This window comes from Castor canadensis, chromosome 4 (assembly GCF_047511655.1).
Source record: "Castor canadensis chromosome 4, mCasCan1.hap1v2, whole genome shotgun sequence".
Taxonomy (NCBI): domain Eukaryota; kingdom Metazoa; phylum Chordata; class Mammalia; order Rodentia; family Castoridae; genus Castor; species Castor canadensis.
The window spans coordinates 134,962,882-134,984,484 of NC_133389.1; the positions used below are offsets into that span (position 1 = coordinate 134,962,882).

Genomic DNA, 21,603 nt, shown 5'->3' on the forward strand with positions numbered 1-21,603 from the left:
GTTTTATTTTGCCCATAAGCAAATATTTTTAGGCGCTGTACCAGCTACAAACATTATGGTGGGGGGGGCGGATGTGCTAGGGTTTGAACTCAAGGCCTTAAATTGCTAAGCAGGTGCTCTACCACTTGAGACATGCCCTTGGCCCTTTTTGCTTTACAGCAGATACTTGAATTAATTTTATCACAAGTATTAGAAAATCACTAATTATATGTTCTGTTGTAATAGAGTTGGTCAGGTGTAATATTTTTGTATAAAAGACATTACCCTGTATTAGGGAAACACAACCTACCTCACTTAATGGCACCATTTTCCATTACGAATAGAAATATAAGCAAACTAGCCCTTTTACATTCAATTTTAATATTTTTCTAAAAACAACTATTATGTGATTCCACTGCTTTTCTACCCTGAATATGTCAAACGTAAATCAGGCTTTCCTTACTGATCAGATGCCATCTTTGTAATCAGTAATTGTACCAAGCTATATATGTCAAGATGGCAACAGGTTCTACTGACATATACAAGATAATCAGGTAATATTCAAGAGTCCTTCTCTGCTGTTGCTTTTTTAAGTATTTACTTCTCTTCCTGTCAATTACCATTTGTTCCTGAAAAGAGTATATAGTACAATGTTAGGAAACATATTTGTTACAATTTTGCTTAAGTAAACTCAGTAAATTTGGTCATAAGAGAGCAAAAAGCCCTTCTCTGAATAAACTTCATTTCTCATCTAATCTATCTTATTGCTCAAAATCCCTGTTTTTCATATGATTTTAGTAAATTTATAGTTGTGATACCATCAGCCCTATTCAACTTCAGAACACCTTCACCATTCCAAAAAGTTCCCTTGTATCCAATTACATTTAATTCTGTTCTTACTCTCAGTCCTAAGTAAACACTGGTCTGCTTTCTGTCTCAATAAGCTAGGTATTTCCTACAAAATATAATCACGTAATATGTAGAGATTTTTACATCTGGCTTCTTTCATTTCACCTAATGTTAGTGATGCTCAGTTGCAGCATGGATCAATAGTTTGTTCTTTTTAATTGATGAATAGTATTCAGTTGAATGTATATACCGCTATTTATTCATCTGAACTGTTTACAATTTGGAGCTATTATGAAAACCAAATGCTGCTATGACCCTATCTTGGGATAGATGTATTTCCATCTATAGGGAAGAGTCCTAGAATTGTTTCCTTCCCTATTTCTCAGCTGTCCTTACATAAGATTTAGACAGGCAAGCAAAAGAAAAGTGCCCTCTAAATAAGTGAAGAGTTTCTAAAAACAGCTTATTAATTTATTTTTAAATAGATATCATAATCATTGTCAGGCATTGTGGGAGACACCGAGAAAAACAACAAATAAAGCACTGGCCCAATCCTAAATACATTTATAGGCTAGTGAGAGACATAAACAGAAAATATACAGGAAGTCTCACTGGATTTTTGGTAAATACTCAGTTTTACGAGCTGGTTCCACAACTATCTTCTAAGTGCAAAGTTCAAGGATGGTGGAAAAACCAGGGATTCTCATAATCCCTTTAAGACAATGGACTTCAACGATAAAAATAATAAAAGAGAAGGGGAAAAACTCTTAGATAATAGTATGATGAAAGGTCACAGCTTCTAAGAGTGATAAAGATGATAAAGATGGGGAAGGTAAAGATAGACCTAGAACTGAGAAGGCACTTATCCATTATTTTGTGTATATACTATGGGTACATGTTGACAGAGGAATGACAGCAGACACTAAACTTCCTGAAAAAAGGAACAAAGTTTCTCTTTAAGCTATCTTGGCTTCTCTCTGGTCTTTTTGGCTATTGTTCTTGGGAAGTTTGGAAGACAAGGTGAGGTAGCAGTAGTGACAGAGTAACTCCTACTTAAAAAAAAAAAAATCTCTAATATTCTGGTTCCACAAATTCTTTGAACTCAAGGGACCTCCTAACTATTCACCCTATCATCTTCCTACTGTCACTCATCACTTCATGTCCTACTTCCTATCTTACCTATTTTAATTTTAAATGACCTTCACTGAAATCGTTTGTCCTCTCCATTACAACTGCCTGATAAAACCTACAGTAGGAGAAAGCATATACTCATGCTGACTTCATCTCAATCTGACTTTATAATCATTGACCATAACAAGTAACAACACTACTCCCCTGTCAATTCACTCTCCCACTTCTCTCAAAGATTATTGCACTCCTTCTATCTCTTAAAACATCGACAATTATTCAATTTGTCTCTCAACTTAACCCTTGACTGAGTTGTAGATTAAAATATACTACTGGTCACTCTATGTTTCCACTTTGATTTCTAATGGGCCTCTCTTGAATCTAACACATATAGCCTTGGCTATTGGGTATTACCTCTATTGCACCTCACCCAAACCTATTTATTCCTCATGCTTCCTTTGCCCCAGTAAATCTTGACATTTGTTCAAGCCAAAATCCTTGAGTTCTTACTTCTCATTGTCTTTTAAAAAGAATATTAACATATCAGTGCATTAAAATTCTTTAAATTTTGGCAAAGCTTAACATTTAGTGAAGACCAAGGGCTAAGGAAGTGGCTGGCTCAAGGGGCAGGCTGCCTGCCTAGCAGGCACAGAGCTATAAAAGCAATCTACTTGTCATTCATTGTTTTCTAGCATTTAAAATTATGGAAGTTATATAATACGGTGTGAAATTATCAGGAAGTATTAAAAACCTATGAACAGCAAAACAAACCTTGAATTCTAGTTATCAATGGTTAACTTCCCAATTGTTTTTTCCTGTGTATTGCCTATATTTGGCCAACCAATCTGCTTTAAACTAGTACTTCCTGTTGAACTTGGGTAAGTGTGAAAGAAAAGAAAGCAGTCCAGTAATAACAGTTTCTGTTAAGAGGACTGGCAGGAAAGTATACTGAAATTATTGGAAATGCTTTCAAATTAATGCAATTTTATTAATAACTATACTTCCTAATTAAAACAAATACAGTTTTAAAGTTACCTAGACTATGGTTATTAATCTATGTACAAGTTCTGGAAGAATTGCTAAGAAAATCTTCAACCCATCACATTCTTCAAAATTCTTTATTAAAAGTTTTCTGATTTTAGCTGGGTATGGTGGCAGATGTCTATAATGCCCAGTGGAAGCAGGAGGATCATGTAAGTTTAAGGTCAGCTTAGATTACATAATGAGTTCAAGGCCAGCTTGAGTTACACATAGTGTAAACTTTCTCAAAAAAGGGCCAAATATTCCTTCGAGTTCTAATTAGGGTCTCTTTATATATAGATGCTCAAAAATGAAGTACATTGTCACAACTCCTTATTATTATTGCACAGCAAGATGATTCCCTTTAAATCTAAGTTTTACTTTTTAGACTACCATCTCCTAGTTAACAGGGATTCAAAGATAAGTGCTCTACAAGGACAGATTTGTGGGGTGTCATAGAGAAATACTATTTTTGTTTGTTCAACTTCCCCTGGTAGAACCTGAAGGGAAGAAGGGAAACAATCAGAGATGACACAAAAGGCCAATGTTTAGATTATCATAGCACTTGTTTCAAGAGACAACTTATACATAAAAAGGACAAATTCATGGAATAGCATAGTGGTATGACAATCCCTAAGTGACACCTTGGTGTTTTATAAACATGAAAGGAGACTTTGAAGGTTCTAGTTTAAGCAACCAAGTGAATGATGATGGCACAAAGGAAGAAACACAAAAGAGAAACAAAATGAAGGACAATCATGTGTTCAATGTTACCTACAAAGTTTGTTCTTCAGCTTGTGAAGCTGTGCAAAGGGTAGCTGGAATTAAAGACACCAAGATAGGGGGGAGTACTTGTGGAGGGGAGGGTAAATGAAGGAGATGAAGGTAAGGGAATATGGTTGATGGGATTCATATACATATATGAAACAGAATGATGAGACCTGCAATTGCTTTAAGTGGGGCAGGGACATGGGCTGGGGGGGGGGCCCAGGGATGGTGAGGGCAATCTAACCAATGTAGAATATAAGGTATTTGCCATTGTCACAATGAATTGTATGCAGGGGGGGAGGAAACAATATTCATTGTATATTCATATATGCTAATAAAATGAAAAAAGACACAAAAGACGGTGCATTACTTGATCGAAGCCATACAAATAAACGTTTTAAACATATATAGTGCTGAAGGGGAGCAGGGAGTCATTCAGAAATACTTACTGCACTTACTGTGAAGTACACCAAAAAGTTAAAGAGACAATATAAATAACAGCTTCCATTCTTCAAGAGCAATTTGTCACACACTGTGCTAAATTATTTAGGATATATTGAACTGCTCCTTGAGATGAGTATTAACATCTTCATTTTAGACATAAGAACAATGACACTTTAAGATGCTAAGTGATTTTCCCAAAATCATTCACTTAAGCAACATTTTACCATTGTAACAGAAGCCATGACAAGACAAGGACTGGCAGGAGTTAAGTGTCCTTACCATCATTCCTTCTAAATCCAACATCTGTCCCCTATCTAACCCCTGAATTGGTTTTATCTGACCGCTACATGTATTTATGGGTTTGGTGTTTGTTTGTTTGTTCTTTTGCTTTTGTTTTTGGTGGTACTGAGGTTTCAACTCAGGGCCTCACCATTTGCTAGGCAGGCTCTTTTCCACTTGCGCCATTCCGCCAGGTCACATTTATGTTTTTAAAAGCTGGGAATCTTACTTTTTTCAGGATTACTTTCAGTAATATCATTAATGAGATGTATCTGCACAGCTCTAGTAGAAAGCACAATTATTTTTTAGCTGAAATTAAATAAGTAAAGTTGGCACAGGAAAGAGTAGGAAATACTTTGAAACTAATAGGTAAAGGCAAGAACTTTCTCAATGGAACCCCAGCAGCACAGCAACTAAGAGATAGCATAGATAAATGGGACTTCATAAAACTAAAAAGCTTCTGTTCATCAAAAGAAATGGTCTCTAAATTGAAGAGAACACCCACAGAGTGGGAGAAAATATTTGCCAACTATATATCAGACAAAGGACTGATAACCAGAATATATAGGGAACTTAAAAAACTAAATTCTCCAAAAACTAATGAACCAATAAAGAAATGGGCAAGTGAACTAAACAGAACTTTCTCAAAAGAAGAAATGCAAATGGCCAAAAAACACATGAAAAAATGTTCACCATCTCTAGCCATAAAGGAAATGCAAATTAAAACCACACTAAGATTCCACCTCACCCCCGATAGAATAGCCATCATTAGCAACAACACTAACAACAGGTATTGGCGAGAATGCAGGGGAAAAGGGAACCCTCTTACACTGCTGGTGGGAATGTAAACTAATACAACCACTCTGGAAAAAAATTCGGAGGCTTCTTAAAAATATAAACATAGATCTACCATATGATCCAGCAATACCACCCTTGGGGATATACCCAGAAGAATGTGACACAGGTTACTCCAGAGGCACCTGCACACCCATGTTTATTGTAGCCCTATTCACAATAGCCAAGTTATGGAAACAGCCAAGATGCCCCACTACTGATGAATGGATTAAGAAAATGTGGTATTTAAACACAATGGAATTTTATGCAGCCATGAAGAAGAATGAAATGTTATCATTCGCAGGTAAATGCATGGAACTGGAGAACATTATTCTGAGTGAGGATAGCCTGGCCCAAAAAACCAAAAATCCTATGTTCTCCCTCATACGCGGACATTAGATCAAGGGCAAACATAACAAGGGGACTGGACTTTGATCACATGATAAAGCAAGAGCATACAAGGGAGGTATGACGATAGGTAAGACACCCAAAAAACTAGATAGCATTTGTTGCTATCTAGTTTCTCAATGCAGAGAAACTAAAGCAGATACCTTAAAAGCAACTGAGGCCAATAGGAAAAGGGGACCAGGAACTAGAGAAAAGGTGAGATCAAAAAGAATTAACCTAGAAGGTAACACAAACGCACAGGAAATCAATGCAAGTCAACTCCGTGTATAGGTATCCTTACCTCAACTAGCAAAAACCCTTGGTCCTTCCTATTACTGCTTATACTCTCTCTTCAACAAAATTAGAGATAAGGGCAAAATAGTTTCTGCCTGGTAGCAAGGGGTTGGGAGGGGTAAGGGAGGGTGTGGGGGGAAGGGGGGAGAAATGATCCAAACATTGTATGCACATATGAATAAAATAAAAATTAAAATAAATTAATTAAATAAATAAATACATAAAATAAAAGATGCTTAAAACAGAAAAATTAATTAAATAAGTAATTTTTTAAAAGCATCAGTAAGTAGTTCTGACCCAGGTCTAAGACTTTCTGAATACAAGTGAAAGTTGGCTAAGTTAAAGTGCATCAAATAGTCTCACTCCTTCACCAAACATTTATTTAGTGTCTCTTAAATGCCACACACTGTGATAGAAATGGTGTTTAAAAACAGACTTAGGTGGTAAGCAACTTTATTGCTTAATTGTAACACTTAAAGTTGCTTTATTTTGTCTTTGTTTGAATGATGCTGTAAACTATTTAGAAAAATATAACTTGTGGGCTGAGAATGTAGCTCAGTGATAGAGTAGTTGCCCAGCATGTGCAAGGTCTTGGGTTCAATTCCAATGAGAAGAAACTATAATTTATTACATAAGATCTTATAATACTGTATTCCTTAAGAGAGGAGACAAGTAATGTCTATAACATAAAACATTCTTCTTAGTGTGAATATATAACTCAAATTATTTCAACAATGGCCTGTGTCCTACTCCAGAGTCCAGAGTCCATCACTCTTGTGGCACTCTTAACAATGTTCGTATTCTTAAATGAAGACTCCAAGATTTAACTCAACATATACAGGATGGTTAATTTCTATTATTTTCCCATTCATTTGGAAATTAAATACAAAATTTTATACTAAATTGTAAAACAGCCAAATTCCACAAGGACACTTTTATACCCAATAATATTTTTACTGCTTAAAAAAAACACAAGCTAGATTTTAGATTTAACTACAAAGGAAGAAAGAAAAAAACTGAGCTTAAAAATTTTAGGAAAAAAAAATCAGTAAGACGTTTTAACATACACCTGACCATTTTAAGGCCCTTTAAACTTTTCTGTACAAGCTGGACACTGCTGGCTCTAATCTATACTCCTAGCTATTTGCAAGGCTGAAATCAGAAGGATTGAGTTTTGAGGCCAGCCTGGGCAAATAGTTTGCAATATCCCCATCTCCAAAATAACCAGAGCAAAATGGACTGGAAGTGTGGCTCAAATGGTAAAGTGCCTGCTTTGCAAGTGTAAAAGCCCTGAGTTCAAACACTAATCCCACTGTAAAAAAATTTCTGTACAAAATAATTTTCATCTGTTAAATAAAATAGGAAAGAAATTTCTAGTACTCTCTTCACCAAGGGAAATAACAGATCTTCTTGAGTACTATGACATAAGACACCTATGAAAAATATTAGAAGCAAATACCATTTCATAGTTACATTTTCAAGATAACAGAAGATATAGTATAATGAGATAATCCCTCAGTTCACAAATGCCTTTTGCTTAATCTGAAATTAAATGAAGAAATCCACCCAAACACATAGTGTACCACATATTAGATACAAAATAAGTGGCTGCTATAATTATGAAAGTGGTACGGCTTTTATTCACTTTGAATTTTACTTCATCAGCCTGCTTTGAAGCATATAGGCTCTAGGTGAACATCATGATGCAGAAAAATACTTCACTCCATTAGGGGAAGTACCAGACTTCCCCTAAATCCAGAGTTAGGGATACAAAAATAATATATGTCACAAGAGAATGGAATAAGATAGTAAAAATGACTCAACGACTTTCAACATCACTGCTAAAGCCATATTATATACTAATCCTACTATCAGCAGTCTTTTGATGTATACATGGCTTTTAATGAAATTAAAAAGTATGGCAATGACGGCAGTTATTAAAGAAACTACCGAAAACGTCTATTTTGAGGGAAGATGGCTGTAAAATAAAATTAACCTTTTTGTAAAAACCTATTTTAGAAACTTTAAAAGATTTTTTTTTGTTGAATTCTCATCAAAACGTTTTAGAAACTTTAAAAGATTTTTTTTTGTTGAATTCTCATCAAAACGATCCCTTATGAGTACCTTTCTGAAACTGGGGACAAGTCATACTTATTGTAAGACATGTGTCAAAGAAGAAATAATGCTAACCTTTTTTCTTGAGATGAAGTATGTTCTCTGTGGCACATATAAAGACTGGGATATCAATACCACTTGTACAGAGCACTTAGTACCCAGCAATCTGCAATCTCCCATTAATCCCAGATGCTAGGTTCCATTTTCTAAACCTTCATTAACTATAGACTTAAAAAACAATAATAAAAAAACTCCTCACTTCTCATTTCATAGCCCAAGCTGGCTAGGAATCTCTTTCCAACATTTTAGAAGGCCCACTTCAAAAGTGAAATCACAAGACTTCACACATATCCAGTACATAAACAGGTAAAAGAAATAAATAACATGATAGTATTACACAGAATAGTTGTAAAAGCCATACAACAAATTCAGACTTTACAAATAAACAGACTAAATTCCACAAATTGTTATGACACTCAACACCACTATGCTATCAATTTTGTAGGTTCAATATAGAATAACCACATAGCCCAGCAACTTTACCCTATGCCAAAGAAACTAAAATATATATTCACAAAAATACCCGCATACCAATGTTCAGAACACCATTATTCATAAGTCAAGAAGAGAAAAAACAAACCAAACACTCATGAGTGGATAAAATGTGGTATATCCACACACAATGGAATATTATTTGGCAATAAAGATATGAAATACTGATACATGCTATACCTTAAATAAACCTTGAAAATATTATGCTAAATGATAAAAACCAGCCACAATCAATCCCGTATGTTATGATTACATTTATATGAAATCTCCTGAACAAGCAGAGAGACATACAGAAAAGAGATTAATTAGTTTGCCTAGTGCTGGAGTGTTGACAGGAAATCGGGAATGAATACTAATGGTCACAGAGGTCCATTTGGGGTATGTTTGAATATCAAATGTGAATTACAGCAATATAATGCTGTAAGTATACTAAAAACCAATAAATAATATACTTCAAATGGATGAATTGTATATGAATTATATTTCAATAAAGCTGTTATATGTCAATTTTGTACTTCAAAAGTTGAAAAAAGGGAAGTAAAACTACTCAAGAACAAAGAACAGCATTATTAAATAGTTTCTGAAGCATAACAAAAGTAAAGATTCATTTTTTAAAATATATGCACATAATTATATTTTATTTTATTTATTTTTATTGTTTGGCAGTACTGGGGTTTGAACCCAGGGCCTCACATTTGCTAGGTAGGTGCTGTACCACTTGAGCCACTCCGCCAGCCAAGAACAGCAAAGATTCTTGATGCAAAAAATTTTACTATTATTAAGCAGTAAACATATACACTACATTTAAATTTACACATAAACACACATTAAATTTCAAAGATTTTCTGAAGAACTCATGTGTTAGAGATTTTTATGAGCCGTAAGAAAAGTGTGTACAGAATTAAATATAAGACAGATTTTCATAAAAATCTCTAAGAGCATATACTCTCTCAGATAACTTATTCAATTAATGTCAATAACTAAAAAAAGAGTTCTCCACACAAATAATTATGTTTTTAAGAAGTGCAAGCCAGGTGCCAGAGGCTCATGCCTATTAACCCCAGCTACTCAGGAGGCAGAGATCAGGAGGATTGTGGTTCAAAGCCAGCCCAAGCAAATAGTTTGAGAGATTCTATCTCAAAAAAAAAAAGCTAGTGGAGTGGCTCAAGGTGTAGGCCCTAAGTTCAAGCCCCAGTACCGCAAAAAAAAAAAAAAAAAAAAAAAAAAAAGTGCATGCTTTGAATCACCTATTTTCTAATCAAGAATTAATTGTGATGCCTTACAATGCCATAATTATAAAACAATTATAAATCTTGTGATTCCAGCTACTCAGGAGGTAGAGATCAAGAAGCTCGAGGTTTGAGGCCAGTCTGGACAAAATGTTAACAAGACCCATCTAAACAAATAAACTGAGAATGGTGGTCAATATCTATAAGCCCAGCTATAAGAGAGGTATAGATAGGAGGATTACAGTCTAAGGCTGGCCCCAGGCAAAAAGCACTAGATCCTATCCAAAAAATAACTAAAGCAAAAAAGGGCTGGTGACATGGCTCAAGTGGTAGAGTACCTTGCACAGAATGCATGAGAACCTGCATTCAAATTCTGACTGGCATTTCCTTCTACATTAAAATATTTTTTAAGTAAAAGTGGTATCATCCAGCTAAATACTAATCTTCAAGGGCCACAGGTGATTTGAAAAAGATGACATATCTTTTAAACAAATTCTCAAAAATAGGGAAACCACATGAGAGGAAATTTCTAGAGTAAATTTATACATAAAGTAAAAGGTAGTAAGGATCATAACATGGGAATATCAAAGGAAAAATAAAATTAAAAAGAGGAGATGTAAAAAGATTCAAAGTCAACAAAACATAAACATGGCATGGTAAGATGAAACTCTAATTTTCTAAAATTAGTTATTCAAAAGTGTTACTATAAAGAACTTCCAAAATATGTATCCATATCAGTAAGTTTCTGAATAGAAACACTGCAATATACTAAGAAACAAAACTTTCACACATGAAAAGCAATACGGGGATAATAAAGATCCTAACACTATAATATTATTACATTATTTACTTTTAATAAATGTTTCCTACATTATGAAAATACTAGAGAAACAATATATTTTAGAACTAAAACTACTAAAAACAACAAAAGTCCTATAAAGTCATTTACTAACTTCCAAAGAAAACTAAGTCTGATTCTAAGAACAAAAACACTCCAAACATTTACACAAATATTTCTGATACTATATATCTTTTACCTTATTCTTGTTGCAATTTGAAAAGAAATAGCACATAAAAATTAAGATTTATGTTTTCCATAATAAAATAGCAATATAGCTAAGTAGTTTTTTCTAGTTTCAGACACAAGAATTTGTCCTTAAGCAAAGTATAATCCATACACCAAAATAAAAAGAATAAAAGCTGCTATAAGTATTATATATTGACCTTTGCTGTCCTTACTGATGACTAAATAAAGTAATAAAAATTGAGATTACTTACATTGTTGTTGCGGGTTTCTACAGCAGGGAATTTTCTCACTATGAATTTCACAGCAGACTCCAGGTTTTTATCAATAAGGTAAGATGGTTTGGCCTTAGGATCTCCACATGCCTAAAAAACAACAGTAATAAAAAAAAAAGTAAAATGCAACCTCCTTCTAAATTAAAGAATAGCAAATCTGCAATCAGAAATTTGAGAGATATTTATTGTTTTTGGTGAGCAGGTGATAAAATGAATAGGCAAGTGCAGGGATTGTCACAGCTGATATATGCAATGGAAGACAGTACAGAGATGTTCTTCTACTGAAAAAAATGCATGGAAAAGTTTCAAAGCGGTTAGCGCAGAACAGCAGTGAAGGAAAAAGCTCAACCTAAAATATAAAGAAAAAAGAAAAGAAAAGGAAAAGAAACAAATTTTTGGTTTGAGGTAGGACTGTATTCATCTGAATAATAAAATATTACCAAATTAAGTATTAAGTAGAATAGTACTGGACATGTTTCTAAGTGTGATAAAATAAAAGCTTATGTTTAAATGTCTTTTCCAAAATGTTTTCCTTATTCACTTTAAACATTTTAATATAAGAGCCTTAGTTCAAAAGAACTGGAAGCTGTTAAAATTGTCTTTATACTGCTAACGTGTGTTGCCTGTTCCTCTGAACATCTGAGTTACAACACTGTTTTCCATCATACCAGCAGCACTTCAAACATAAATCTGCATCTGTTCTACATCTTGTAAGCACAGAACAAATGGAAATATTTACATCTTGACCACAGCAGCAGTGCAGCATTCTCTGCAGTGAACTATAAAAGCACTATACAAATGTAAGGTATCCTAAAAAGGAATATTTACCTGAAGCAATAAAGATAGCATCTTGAATACTGGTCACTTTTTTATTATGTGACATTTAATTAATAGTGAGATATGTCTTAGGGAATTACTAAAATTAAAACATTCCTGTTTAATTTATTTTTATTTCACTTTTTAAAGGATGAATCCTTTCAAAAGTAATTTCTGTATGCCATGTGTGAGGAAATACAGTATTGTAATTTAATTTTTATTATTTACTGTGGCTATGTTGTGGATTACAGAAAGAGAAGTTATGAAACATGAAACTGATCTGAAAGCGGGCAAGCGGGCAGAGGGAAGGTGAAAAGCTTTGCAAACCTTCCAAACTTGTCCTTGCTGGGGAAGCATTGTAATAAAAAGAGAGAAAATTACGTATAAACAAAGATTGTCAAACTATGACAATATATACTTTTCAGTAGAAAACTTATGCACTGCAGACTATGAATAACAAAACAAAATTAGAACTGTATGGTGCTACAATGCTGAAGGTATTCTAAATAGCGAGTTTTAATATACAATAGATCTATATAGTTTGTACTATTCATAGATATACTGAAATACTACTGTGTAAGTGTACAACCATGTCAGTATCTTGGTGGTCTTTCTAAACCAACTTAAAATAGTACTAGAGAGAGGGAAAAATAAAGACTACATGCAGCTATAAAAAACAGGAGCAAAATCATCAGTGAAATTTTACATACCTGAAACTGTAGCCAAGAATAAAAATAAATTGTTATTGGATGAATTTTGTACTTCAGCTCAAATTGAAACTCTTTTTGAAATGTCACCTAGATTCTTTCCAAGTAATAGTATAAAAATCAGTGCAAACATTCCTTTTTAATAAGTAGAAATAGGAATGAAGTTTAAAAAAACTCTTAATTCTCAAATATAATTAAATGAAACAATCTTTAAAAACTTAGAAACTCGTTAATTTTTAGAGAATGACACAAAGTTACTCTGTATATTCCATCTCAGCATAATATTAACATAATCATATTCTTCCTCAGATTGTGATTTCTTTGAAATACTGTTTCTTGTAAACTATACTTCCAATTTATCTTCTTTCTCCCAAGACATCATATAATAAAATAACTAAGAATAACAACTAAGAATTAGCCTAAAAAGAAACAGCTACAGATTAGCATTTACTTATATAAATGGCATAATAGGAATCAAGTTTAAAAAACATGAGTGAGATAGCACAGAATCCTAAAGTAATTCCAAATTATGTTCCTTTTGCATATGTATTATCTTTCAAATTCTAATTATTTAAAAATTCAGCTATCCATTCTAACAGTATAGTGACCTTCAAATACTGTAGATATGACATACTACAATACCTACATTTCCCATGATCACAAGTTTTACTATGTAAGAACTAAATCAACCAAAGAAATGTGTATATATGTGTGGGTATGCATGTGTATTTATGTGTATAAACAGCTCTTTCTTCTTATACTGAAAACAAAACCAATGGAAAAGTAGATTTATACATAATCTCTTTTGGAATTGATTTACCTTTTTTCACACTGCTCAGTGGGTCTTATTTAAACATATTATACTGGGAGGCAGTATGACAGGAAGGTTAAAAAACGGATTGCGGAAAAAGACTAGCAATGGGACCTTGAATATATAACATCTACTAGTCTCAGTTTCTTCATCTATGAAAGGGGGAGGCAGATTAGAACCTTACCTCATAGAGTCATTATGAGGATTTGAAGAGGGCAGATAATCCATATAAAAGCATTTAGAAAAATGGCACTTAAGCGGCTCAAAAAATAATAGCTTTGTTAACAACAGCTATAATAATGATGATGATAATTACCCAAATCAAAGTCTAATATGAATAATAATCACAGCAAAATCAGTGGTAAATTCCTTATATGACTATGATTCCCTTTTCAATCACATTATTTCTTTCATTTACCCTAAGCCAATATGATATTTGTTTTACTTAAAGAAAGAATGTAGTCTTATAATTAAGAACAAGAGACTTTTATGGCTTGTCTTACATTTGTTTTTGGTACTAAGGACTGAATCCAGGGCCTCACGCATGCTAAGAGCATGCTCTATACTCCCAGCCCCAAGAACATGAGTTTTTTAGATAGGAAGCCCACGTGCAAATCCAGGCTCTATCACTTATTAGACATGTAACCATGAGAAAGTTATTTTACCTCTGCGCCTCAATGTCTTCATCTATTAAACTGAAGATAATAATTGCAACCTATCCGTTAAAGTTTTGTATTCATGATGTGTGTGTGTGTAGAATATGAATGAGTATATGGCATACCATGAGCACTAAAAAATGACATAAAAATATAAGGCTTATAGAATCTATATACAAGTAAGGGCTCCACTTTACTTTTTCTAAAACCAACTTAACTGATTTATTTACTTATCAATAAAAGAGACATTTGTATGAGGAATACTCAAGTTTAAAAAAAAAGAAAAAGTAAAACAAAAAACAGAATGTGATCTGACTAAAAGTTACCCTGATAAACAGGTATAACTGTAATTTAGTCAAGAAGGTTTTTGTACTATCCTACAGCAATACAACAAAATTCCAACTATATCAGAAGTCTATTTATAAACATTAATTTCCCCCACCTTAACAAAAAAACTTCATGCATAACAAAGAAATCATAAGATAACAACTTTCGCTTTTTAGGACATCTTAGTACACTTGAAACTATCTTTGCTACCAGAGCTATATCATACAATTGTGACTCAAGGCCAGATCAGGCATATAGTTCACAAGAGAGCATCTCCAAAACAACCAGAGCAAAAGGGACTGGAGTGCATGAGCCCTAAGTTCAAACTCCAGTCCTACAAAAAAAAAAAGAGATGTTCCCCCAAACAACATATCCAGTCACAAAATAAATGTCTTTGACTAGAAACATCAAGACTAGACTTGATAGAATTTTAAAGTATAACTTTAAAATAAGTCTTTCTGCCACCCTACCACTCAAACTACTTCTTGGGTGCTTTCCTGAAACTGTTACACATAAAAAATTTTACCTTGTCTTCACATTACGTGGTTAATGCTACATATTTTTCTAAGAACTTACCACGATGTAAAATATATAGACAGATTAAATATTCCTCTATCTTTTCTCAAGAGATTAAGTAACAATGAAGAAATTAGAAAATAACCAAAATATACGAACAGTAGAGAATAAAAACATTTGCTGGGCAATTCTTATGTACAAAAACATCTACTCTTTAAAAATCACCTACACTATCAATAGAGATAGAGCTTTAGAGAAACTAAATGACTTGCTCAAACCATCCACTAACTGGCAAGTCTCAAATACAAATTCAGATTTGATTCCAAAACACTAGTAAGGTTTATCTATAAATATTTGCTCAAAAAATTATATATAAAGATTTTTCATTCTTTCCACACCTTAGCTGCTCAAAACATTTGTGGAGCAATTACAATCATTATAAAAATCTGATCAGTTTGATCAATTTTTTTTAATTCTAGTCCAATACAGCAGCAAAAAGAAAAAAAAAATTCCTCTGAATACTGAAGAACAAAACAATTTCTTTCTTAATTCAATGAATTAATTTAAAGAAATGAACAAAAACCTCAGAGGTCAGAGTAAGAATGCTATTTGTAACCATATGGGAAAGAAACTAGCCCTATCTGAATCATATGGAGGAAGAGGAGAAACATACAAAATGTGACCAATTTAGGCACTGTGGCTCACACCTGTAATCCTACTTGGGAGACTGAGATAGGGAGGGTCAAGATTTGAGGCCAGCCTAGGCAAATAGTTTGTGAGACCCCCTTCTCCAAAATTACCAGAGCAAAATGGACTGGAGTTGTGGCTCAAGCAGTAGAGCACCTGCTTTGCAAGTGCAAAGACTTGAGTTCAAACTCCAGTCCCACCAAAAAAAAGAGCAATATAACTTTCACCCAGTTTTTAAAGAAGGTTTTGTGAAAAATGAAGACATAAAGATCAAGAATCTTCCATGTTTTTAATCAAACTGAAATTAATACCAAGTTGACATCAACTGAGATTATAGACTGTAAAAGCAACATTCTTTGTTTTCTAACTTTTTAAATAACGGCAATTACACAACAGTGTGAAATTGTCAGGAAGGATTTAAAAACCTATCAACAGCAAAACAAACCTTGAATTCTAGTACCAGTGGTTAACTTCCCAAATATTTTTTCCTTGTGTATCACCTACATTTGGCCAACCAATATGCTTTAAAGTAGCACTTCCTGTTGAACTTGGTTAAATTTGAACGAAAAGCAAGCAGTCCACTAAGACAGTTTCTATTAAGAGACTGGTAGGAAGGTATACTGAAATTATTGGAAATGCTTTCAAATTAATGCAATTTTATTTATAACTATACTTCCTAATTAAGACAGAAAAAGGTTTAAAGTTACAAAGATTATGGTTAACTCCATTCACAAGTTCTGGGAGAACTGTAAGAGAGAATATCTTCAATCTATCACATCCTTCAAAATCCTTTAATACCAGCACTTAGAAGGCAGAGGCAGGAGGATCATGAAAGTTCAAGGCCAGTCTAGACTACACAGTGAGTTCAAGGCCAGCTTGAGTTACACATAATGTAAACTTTCTCAGAAAAGTAATAACTAAATAAAATTAGTGATTCATATGAGAGTTACTAATTACAATTCAACTCAAAAGATGTCTATGTCATTGTTGCCCTTAAACATTTCTGAGCTTCCAAATACAGGAAAATCTCAGATTATGAAGCAAAGATATCATACGTTTTAAAGTGTTATCTACTGACACGTTTTTGGTATTTAAAGGACTACTATAGACACCTTCTGAAATACAAATTATTATTTTGTATTAGTAGTAAGTAGATATCAAACTATAATAGCAATAAAAAGGAACAGTTAATAAATATTTCTTAAAGGTTATCTTCTCAGTTTGACTGGGGGAAAAATGTTTGCTCTTTCCAAAACCCAGAAAAAGAAATAGTAACAGCAGCCAACATTTACTCTATTTTTTGTCCCAGGCACCAAACTAATATTTCATATGAATTAACTCACTTAATTCTCAACATGTGAGGTTAATAACAGTGTTGCACAATGTAGAGGATGGGGGAATTGGACTATCTACTTAAGATTACAAGAATTAGAAACAATAAGATTAACATGGCTTCTTAAAAAGCCACAAAATATAGGCCGGAGCATAACAGGAGTGCCAATTAGAACCATGAAGCTGGTTGTGCTATAGTAGAGAGGTTACAAGCAGCCTCGCAAAAATTTAGTGATGACCCAGCTAACAAAACTGAATTACAGGGGGAAAGGGGATAAAGGAGAATGAGGGAGGGGGTGAATTCAACTATGATATATTTGATATATTTTAAGAACTTTTGTAAAGTGCCACAATGTATCCCCAGCACAATAATTAAAAAAAACCTGAATCACAACAATAAATAATTATCAGAGAAAGAAATCAGAGGTATTAACGACTTACATTTTACTTATTTTAGGGGTTCTTAACATCAGAACTATTTCAGGGGCCTTTTCTGATTCAGTAGGTTCAGATCAGGATCCAGATATGTAAAATTTTAAAAAATCTTCAGAGATAATTCTTTTGTGTCCTGATAAAAGATAATTCCATTGCAGCTAGGAATCACTGATATGTATCCTCACTTTATAAACTATAGCCCAGAAAGGATAAATAATCTGTCCATGGCTAAAACAAACTAGAATTAGTGCTCTCAACTCAACACAATACCCTGTTCAGATGGAAAAAGCTTAGAAAACAAGTACAGAGAAGTTCACGTTTGTATGCCTATGAGAAGACCATTACTAGGGTACTTTTATAACCTTATGCATTTTTTATCTTTACCTATTCTACTGAACAAAAGTTCTATAATCATATATATTAATGGCTAATCTTTGTCAAGTCCTGACTGAAGTTCCTGCTTACATTTCAAAACCAAATACAAATGTCACTATCTCTCCCAATGAGAATCTTTAACTTCAGGACTCTCACAAACCTACTTACATATAACACACATCTAGTTAATCTATGTATCTGTCTCACCCACCAAAATGCAAATGTCTTGGTAATAGACTCAATTTACCTGTCTCTCCAATGCTAGGGAAAACATTCAATAAATAAAGAGTAAATAATTGAAAAGGAAAGCCAAAATATTTGGGACTACCCTACAGTTTAAGACTTACAGTTTTAAAGATGCAGTTTTATTACAAACAAGTATCTGCAAGAATGCTAACACTTACTAAATTATCAATGAACACGCATTAGATTTTCAGTCACCCTAACTAGAAAGGACAAGAACATTCAACACTGACACGTATGTTCATCTGGACCTCCTCATTTTTAACATTTTGGATGAACCTAGCTAAATCTGCCCATTCCTTTAATATTTCTTAAGTGTAAATACAAAAGCAACAGATTAAGGAACCTGACTTCATCTTTACATATAAACTACATCAGCTGCTTCTCCAATTTTATTTTTAAAGAACCTACTTAATTTAATCATAATATAATTAAATATGCATGCACATATGCTAGCATTTGTACAGAAAAGGGTAGAATTATATACAGCTTATTTTTAAAAGTAGATGAACAGACTGTATTTTTTAGGCCATACATTTCTGTTATGTTTGAGTTTTTGTATGTATTCCTTTTGTAACCATTAAAATTTTTAACATTTATTTAACTACTCCACAAAGGAAACACAATATTGATAATCTATCATTGCCACTTAAGAAATTAAAAATAATCATTTTTCCTCACTATTTTTGAGTGATATTTATTACCTCAGCCTACTCTAGCATAAAAAGAAAGTGTTAAAGCCTCATTTTACATGCAACTAGGTACAAGCATAAATAACAGGATTTAATATTTATATTTACACTACATTTATTTTAACATATATTATAAATTCAGCTTTATTGGAGGGTGTTTCCTACTTAATCTGTTTAATGCTCTCAATAATGAAATCCAACATGGAAAAATTCTTATGTTAACAGTATTTACTAGTGCAGAACTGCCACAATCCAATCTTAGAACAAGACTGACCTGATTTCTCTGCTCCTGATTGACCAACCAAGAAAATAATGCCCTAAATAGAGACAAGTACAATTCTGAAAGGGAAGACAAGCCAGTTCCCCTCGCTGCACTGCTCCCTTCACAAGCATTTTCCCCCCACTCATTAGGCAGATACAGCTAAAGACTTTCAACTTTACACTATTATTCTATTTTTTTCCTCAAGAAATAAACATATTCAAAATCATGAGAAAGAAACTGGGGGAGGGAGGAGGGCTGTCCATACACACACATTTTGGTGGGACTGGGGTTTGAACTTAGGGCATTGCACTTGCAAAACAGATGCTCTACTGCTTTAGCCACACCTCCAGTCCATTTTGCTGTGGTTATATGGAGACAGTCTCATGAACTATTTGCCGAGCTGACTTTGAACCACGATTTTCCCAATCTCAACCTCCCAAGTAGCTAGGATTGGAGGCATGAGCCACCAGCACCAGTTTCTTTTTTTTTTTTTTTTCATTTTTCTTTTATTATTCATATGTGCATACAAGGCTTGGTTCATTTCTCCCCCTGCCCCCACCTCCTCCCTTACCACCCACTCCGCCCCCTCCCTCTCCCCCCCCTTCAATACCCAGCAGAAACTATTTTGCCCTTATTTCTAATTTTGTTGTAGAGAGAGTATAAGCAATAATAGGAAGGAACAAGGGTTTTTGCTGGTTCAGATAAGGATAGCTATACAGGGCATTGACTCACATTGATTTCCTGTGCATGGGTGTTACCTTCTAGGTTAATTCTTTTTGATCTCACCTTTTCTCTAGTACCTGTTCCCCTTTTCCTATTGGCCTCAGTTGCTTTAAGGTATCTGCTTTAGTTTTTCTGCGTTAAGGGCAACAAATGCTAGCTAGTTTTTTAGGTGTCTTACCTATCCTCACCCCTCCCTTGTGCCAGCATCAGTTTCTAATCAAATTTTTAAAAAGGTGAAAGTGTTTGAAACCCCAAAAATACTCCACTAAAGAAGCATGTTTGCAATTGAGAGGACTTTTTCTCCTTTCTGTCCTTTAGAGCTGAGGCAATAATTAACAAGAGGAAAAAAAAAAAAAATGGAAGCACTGTTACAGAGCTCAATCTCATACTGGCGGTAAATGACAAAAAAAAAAAAAAACGAAGTATGTTTTAAACTCAGCTACTTAGGAGGCAGAGATCAGGAGGACCAAACAAGCAGGGCAAATAGTTCGAAAGACCCCATCCAAAAAAAAAAAAAAAAACCCTCACAAAAAAAGGTGTAGGCCCTGAGTTTTAAAAAAAAAAAAGTTTTCTTTGGGAATTTGATAGTTTTGTTAAATGGCAACAAATGGCCCAAATAAATTGTTCAGACTCAAAATAAATACTCCCTAACATTCATTGAAACCTTAATCTTTTTCACATATTACCATCCCTTACCTTCACAAACAATCCTGTGAAGTAGGCAAAGCAGGCATTACCATCCTTATGTAAGGGAAACTTAAACTTAGCTCATTTACTGTTTAAAATGACCCATACTTCTTCACAATGAACTGGAAAGGATAGCATAGAGCTGGAAGACATTTTAATGTTCCTTTTGCAGTTAATCTTCCCATTTTCAGATGCGAAAAAGGTCAATTCAGGGAAGTCAAGTCACCTGCCCAAAGTTAAAGAACTCAGTGACAGAACGCAGGTCTCCTAACTCTTGGCCCAGCACTACCTGCCATGTTATAGTAACAGACAGAAAAGTAACCTAAAAAAATGTTTTAAAAACTCACCATGTAAAGTAAGCAATATTATTAGGTTTGGAAAGGGAAGGCATTTTTAATAAAAATTAAATTATTATGGAATTAAAGAATAAAATTAAATGTAAACTACCTCATCACTTTTACGTAAATCTTCCTTTTATGTGTTCTTACAGCTTAAATTACAAGTTCCCTAAAATTCCTTAACTTGTAAATATTCAGATCTCAATTTTTAAGACAGGATCTCACTATGTAGTCCAGGAACTCAAGATCCTTCTGCCTCCACCTCCAAGGTGTGCTGAGATTACACATGTGCACCACCATACCCAGTGTCAAATATTTTTTGTTTTGGAGGTGGTCTTTTAGGAGTGGGGGAGTGGTACTGGGTTTGAACTCAAGGCCCTGTACTTGCTAGGCAGATGCTCTACCAGTTGATCCATACCTCCAGCCCTGTTTTAGAAAAAAAAAAATATGATTGATAGATTATTGCTCTGTACCCCAGCCAGCTTCAGACCATGATTGTCCTGCCTCCCACATAGCTGGGTTTATTGGGATTACAGGCTCATGCCACCACATCTGGCAAGCTTCAAATGTTTTTGGCTAATGAATTAATTTTTTTTCAGTAATCATGTTAATTAAACTTCACTACTAAACATTAAAGCATATTATTATATTAATTTATTTTATTTAGCTCACTAAAGTATTTTTGTATATGCTTACTAGCATCATTTCCACTGCATACAGGTTGGGAATTCCTAATCTGAAAATTCAAAAGCTGAACTGTTCCAAACTCTGAAACTTTTTGAGCCACTTACATGCCACAAGAAGTAGATAAATCCACAC

The 21,603-nt window shown here is 33.9% G+C and overlaps 1 protein-coding gene across 4 annotated transcripts in view; it reads right to left on the bottom strand.

The window, feature by feature from the left end:
- The window catches only part of Nckap1 (NCK associated protein 1), an 87,769-nt gene that overhangs the window by 62,894 nt on the left and 3,272 nt on the right, over window positions 1–21,603 (bottom strand). For 2 of the 4 annotated variants that reach the window (XM_074071231.1, XM_074071230.1), the window contains exons 2-3: window positions 12,321–12,338; window positions 11,157–11,267 (exon numbers count right to left, since the gene is read on the bottom strand). In XM_074071231.1, coding sequence (XP_073927332.1) covers window positions 11,157–11,267; window positions 12,321–12,338 — 129 coding nt within the window. The remainder of the gene's footprint in view (window positions 1–11,156; window positions 11,268–12,320; window positions 12,339–21,603) is intronic. The other 2 variants (XM_074071233.1, XM_074071232.1) reach the window with 1 other exon arrangement.